Source organism: Diaphorina citri, unplaced genomic scaffold (genome assembly GCF_000475195.1).
Source record: "Diaphorina citri unplaced genomic scaffold, Diaci psyllid genome assembly version 1.1 scaffold7002, whole genome shotgun sequence".
Classification (NCBI taxonomy): domain Eukaryota; kingdom Metazoa; phylum Arthropoda; class Insecta; order Hemiptera; family Psyllidae; genus Diaphorina; species Diaphorina citri.
In genome coordinates, this window is record NW_007384378.1 from 17,706 (window position 1) to 23,053 (window position 5,348).

Here is a 5,348-nt window from a genome sequence, read left to right on the forward strand (position 1 = left end):
GTCGACTATGCCCGTACAGTCCCCTTTAGATTGCGTGCCAGCTTGCGCATTTATCTTCCCCCCAAACTAAGGGCGCCTATCTCTTTGTGTAGAGTACCTAGTACTTTACAAAGGGCCCGGGCTCCAGATGTAATAGTGTATCTGGAGCGTCTGCTACATTGTTCTAAAGGTGCCGTCTCAGATCGGTGACTTGGAACATCGTTTATAAGGACTAATCCTTATTATAACGATGCGTCTCGCCTCCAATTTAATAGTTATCGACACAAGGTGTCATGGCGGGGTCAGGACTGAGTAGGACGTTGTCACCTTTACTTCTAACCTATAACAGTTGTCCTAACTCAATCTTATGCATGTGTTGTCACGATTGCATTATGTAAATGCAGTAACCTTTTTTTTCTGTGATTATTTGTAAAGAAAAGTGAAAAGTTGGAACAAGATATAATAACTCCTTCTGTTTTTTATTATACATATTCAACATATCATACATCTTTTTATTAAGCTAAAGTGTTACTGATGTGACAATGCTTATAGTTTGAAGTAAATACTAATACTGGTGAAGAAGTTTTATAAGACTTTAGAATCCCTTCCAAATTTGGTGGTAAAAGTCAAGTTTGAAGTTTTTGTTTAAAAGAATCCCACAATAACTGTCAAACACAGCTTCCAAAGAACATTTGTTTTAATTAACAATCACAAATCGTCAATCTCGTTCTTTTTATAAGGAGGAAACGATTTAATTGCCCGCTCGCACAGTGAGGGTTCCTTCCGCGCTAGTATACAATTGGGGGGTGAGAGGATTTTACCAGGTACGAAACTTAAAAAACATGTGAAATTAAAAAAAATTATGGGTCAGTCAAACGAATCGTTTTTTAGGTAAGTTTCCTTTCTGGGGTTTTTAGATAGAGAGGTGTGAGAGACAGAGAGAGGTCATGAGCTGAAGATGTGGGTAAGCGAAGTGGGACACAGGGTGTCTTTTTAAAGATCTCGCCTGGTTTACTTCTGTTCGCTGCTTATACGTAATAATCGAAGATTAGGTTCGTGGACAATATAAAATATAAGAGGTCTCAAAAGTTTCGTTGTCGCTTTCGTTAATCGGTATGCGTGTGTATTGGTTAGTGGATAAGTTAGGTCCGTAAGTGGAATGTACAATCAAAGTTCGTAATAGGGTGGCTGTCTTTGTGCCGAAGTTGGCTCATTAAAGGTTTGTCCCGGTCGCCAATTTTTAAATGTTGAGTAAACCTCGGGGATCAAAAATCCATGAACACAGAACCTACTTTCTTCTTCGGTGTTAGAGCAATTAAAAAGTTATAAGAGTTGAGAAACCACAAAATGATTTATAGTTAGGTAGATTAAATTACTCACGAAAGAGTAAAGAGCATTGCATAACATACTGCAGACGTAACACCTTTTAAGACCCGGTGGGAGGCAAAACAAACGTCGGTGCGTACGTCCAGAGTTTACAAAAGGAAGGGTATCTCGGTCTGAGAATAGGGCGCTTAGAGCAGAAAGAAGAGGCGAGAGATCTCAGAGGCACATGCTAAGAAGGGTTTGCCCGGTTGGGCTGGCTTCTGCCTTCTGTCAGCATTGACGCGGTCGACAAAGTAGATTTTGGTTTGTTGTTATCTTCGTTACATAGGACAACCAGAGATGGGTGTAGGAGACAAGGCACGTCCTACCATCGTACGGTCTAGCATAGACGTTGCGTGCAGTTGTACTGTGGTCGAGTTCCTTACAGAGATGGGGTGTCGTATGGACTTTGAGTACATTTCTCGCGGCTATATGTTCCGGAAAGGGCGAATGAAAATTCTTGTTTCGAAAATCTTCAAAATGAGTCAAGGAAAGCCATCTGACTCGGGGGTTGAACCTATCTCTCAATCTTACCTTGTAGAGTTGAGCATCCTAGCACCTGGAGGACAAGATGTTATAGGAGAAGATATGAAAGCCTTTGCAGAACAATTGAAACCTCTCGTACAATTAGAGAAAATAGATTACAAACGATTACCTCTTAGTATGGCTCCCTAACATCTTATTCACATTCCTACTGGTTCCAGAAATCCAGAACTTTCATAATGTTAATCATGTAAAGTTATTCCTACAGTTCATACTCAATATTCTTCCTAAATCAATGTAACGCTAGAAGCACTAAAATAATATAATAATTAAGAATAATAAGTAAATTCACAGTGCAGATTTGTGTTCTATCGATATGATTTGTACTATTTTTTGGACGGAATAAAATGCTCGTATTTCCCAATGCTTGATTTATCTGTTCTAGAATGAGTTCAAACAAAGAAGCAGAAGATCTAGGAGAGATGACATCTCAAGATGTAGAGGAACGTCTGAATCAGTGGAAAAACAATATCGACGCTATCAAGCGATCTTACATGACTGAGGCGATTCATATTGGTGATGTAGAGAGTAGACTAGATCTCGCCCAACACAAGTTGTATAACTGGATAGCAAACATAAAGCTGATGCAAGAGAAACAGAAGCTACTATCCCAAGAGTTGGACTTTATCAATGAACGCCAGACCGAGCTAACACAAGAAGTAAACAAGATCCAAGTACCAGATGATGAGAGAGGATCAGATACAAGTATAGCAACTACAGTAGATGATATCAACGAGAAGCTAGCAAGTCTCAATATGGAAATATCTAAACGCTCCAGTGATGATGTGAATGACCCCAAGATAGTCATAGCGAAAATCCTCAATGCTCAGCTCAGTTCATTGGATATTTTATCTCAACGCATTGGTCAGATTAGGAGAGATATGGAAACTATTGATGATGACTATTATGATGGCTATGAGAATGAAATAGGTAAAGTGTTCCAACATTGAAACTAGATACTACCTCACTCTGTTAAGGAATATCTAAGTAACATGATGGACCTGTCCTAATATTAATATCCTACTTTGTCACTTTGACAACGCTATCCCCTGTTTGCGAGATTTGGGTAGGCCTTAAGTTTCTGTTCAAAATGGTTAGTCCTTCTCGTTCCCCCGATAAACCCTTCTATTACCCTATCAAGTAGTCGCGACCTAGGGCCCCCTATGATAATATAATAGGTTGGCACCATTTATACTAGGTATAAGTTTCAATAGGATAAGTAATTATGGTCTGCTGTTACAAGTGAACTTTCTAGTTAAGTAGCTCGATAGACGTTACTATAACTACTCTACACTTTACCGGACGTGAGCTATTTAGTCAGTACTTTTGAATGTCTTTGATATCTACAATCCTGTGGTACTGCTCCCCAACTATTGAGAGTCGTACAATAACTTGATTGCTCTATTCTTCTACTAGTCTAACCTTACTTGTACTCGTGTGCTGACCGTACATACGATCTGGTAGTTGCAAGCTTAGAGGGTGCCCTATGTTTGTCAATGATTTGCCTATTACATTGTTGCATGGATGCTCTCCTTTCTATTGGAGACAGGGTTGTATAGAAAGATGAGACTTGCGAAGTTGTTATTAGTTGAATAGTCAATGTCTTAGAGTTCATGAATCGCCTGAGTATTGTCAGACCTAAACATTGTTTATGTCTCTTTTCTTTTTTTTGTTCCGTGGGTTGTATTTTCCTTTTTGATGTGACTAGCCTTTAGTAAGTTTACTATAATCTTCGTTAGGTACTATGTTATATGTAGTCCCATTAGTCTAATTTCTTTGTGATGAGGCATCATTGACTTTTGTAAATGACTATACGTTTTTCAGCGGTCGTACATGTTATGGTCTCACCTTATTATTTTAGTTACACTTTTTATTAAATTGTAGTTCTGGGACTTTTTGAGTCCCATTCTTTCTATTCCTTATCTGTACTATTTATGATACCCTAAGGAGCTTACCTTTTTAGTTCTTTTACCTAAGGTTAGATCTGTTAGTTCGGTCTACTTGCTATATAGCATACTGGTTGTTAACAGTTGTAAACTTGAATGTTTTTCGTCTTCTATGTTTGGACTTTATATTGTCACTTTCTACACAATTTGGTTCACTCATACTAACAGAATCTTGATAGGGGCTTATCACTCGATAATCGTGGTTCTATGTATGGATTCTTTGTGTACTTTTCGTAATAACATTTATGGGAAAACGGTACTACTTCAATTAATTAAATAGCATTTGGTACATATAACAGACTAACACTCTCTTCCAATATTAGACGGTTACATACAATTGAAGGAGTAAATGTTCTTAAAACCTGATGTCAAATAATAAGTACAAATACTATTCGCAAGGAATGAGGAAGGTACGTGATACGCGTTAGAACTACTCTTTTCACATGATTTCAATCGTTATAATATACGTAATGGTTTAAGACAGGGTATATAAATTCGAATAGAACGTTTAAATAAGGTTTTTAAAATCTAACAGCTCTAAGTCGTCCGACTTCCTGATTACTGGCTACAACCAGAAGATCAAATACCTTTGGTCTGGTCATCCGATTTAACAATCATTGAAAGTCTTAAGGGACGTAATTCCTATTCTCTCGGTTGGTCCGGTGCAGTCGAACCAACCATTGCGCAGACGAACGCATACGCGATTTTGGCGTCGAAGTTAATCGTCGCGCCCTTTATAATAGGACTTTGTCCTGTCACAAGGATAAGACAGAGCCCTTCCGACTCGAAAGAGGTTCTCAGCACAGATAAGAAGAGTGACGCGAAGAAGCCCTCCATTATTCTGGAATCGTTCAATGTCAAGGAAAATGGAAATAGTTTGTAGATGACTCCATTTCCTGACCAAGCCCCTTTATGTCTCTTTCCTTGTCCGTGTATAGTCCTTTTCTATAAACCAGCTTTTACAAGTATTTCTATAAGTCTTCTTGTTTTTATTTATATCAAGCCGGATTTTGCGATAGGGCAGTTATTTTGTTTCTTCTATTATAAAATTTTATCCTTTTTTTTTTATGTATATAATTTAACATGTTGGTATTCATTGATACTCTCTTTTAACTTTGCTTTTAAACTTTACGTAAATAAAATTATTTTGTATCCCTAGGATTTTGTGCTGTGATTTTTATAATCGTCTTGTTCATGTTTTTCATTTCCGAAGTGAGTTACAATACTTAAAAGAGTTACTGTGAGATTTCCACACCTAGCTACTAGTTAAGTGCCCGCTAACCGATACACTAGTACTAGTAGTTACGTTGTATGAATAATGAAAATCGGGTTTTATTCGTAAAGTTAAGGGTGTCCAGATAGACGTCATAATTATAACTCTAATTCATGACATATGGGAAGTAGTGTTTTTGTGTGGAGTAGTCAGAGTATTGAATTAAAAGGGGGGTTTGGACAGGTCTCATAGGTTTAATACATCACGAATAAAGCAAATCCATACTATATTTCCTTCCTCCT

General features: G+C 37.8%; 2 protein-coding genes across 2 annotated transcripts; both read left to right on the forward strand.

Annotated features, from left to right (window-relative positions):
• Nucleotides 1-937: 937 nt before the first annotated feature.
• Nucleotides 938-2,240, forward strand: LOC103522130 (mediator of RNA polymerase II transcription subunit 18-like). Its single transcript, XM_008487233.2, has 2 exons — nucleotides 938-943; nucleotides 1,603-2,240. The coding sequence occupies exons 1-2, from the start codon at nucleotides 938-940 to the stop codon at nucleotides 2,017-2,019; spliced, it is 423 nt and encodes a 140-aa protein (XP_008485455.1). The 3' UTR covers nucleotides 2,020-2,240.
• A 33-nt stretch (nucleotides 2,241-2,273) lies between these two features.
• LOC103522131 (nuclear pore glycoprotein p62-like) lies at nucleotides 2,274-2,837 on the forward strand. Its single transcript, XM_008487235.1, has one exon. The coding sequence runs from the start codon at nucleotides 2,274-2,276 to the stop codon at nucleotides 2,835-2,837; it is 564 nt and encodes a 187-aa protein (XP_008485457.1).
• Nucleotides 2,838-5,348: the final 2,511 nt, after the last annotated feature.

Excerpts from the sequence above, each read along its gene's own strand:
- LOC103522131 (XM_008487235.1), top strand. The coding sequence starts at position 2,274 with ATGAGTTCAAACAAAGAAGCAGAAGATCTAGGAGAGATGACATCTCAA.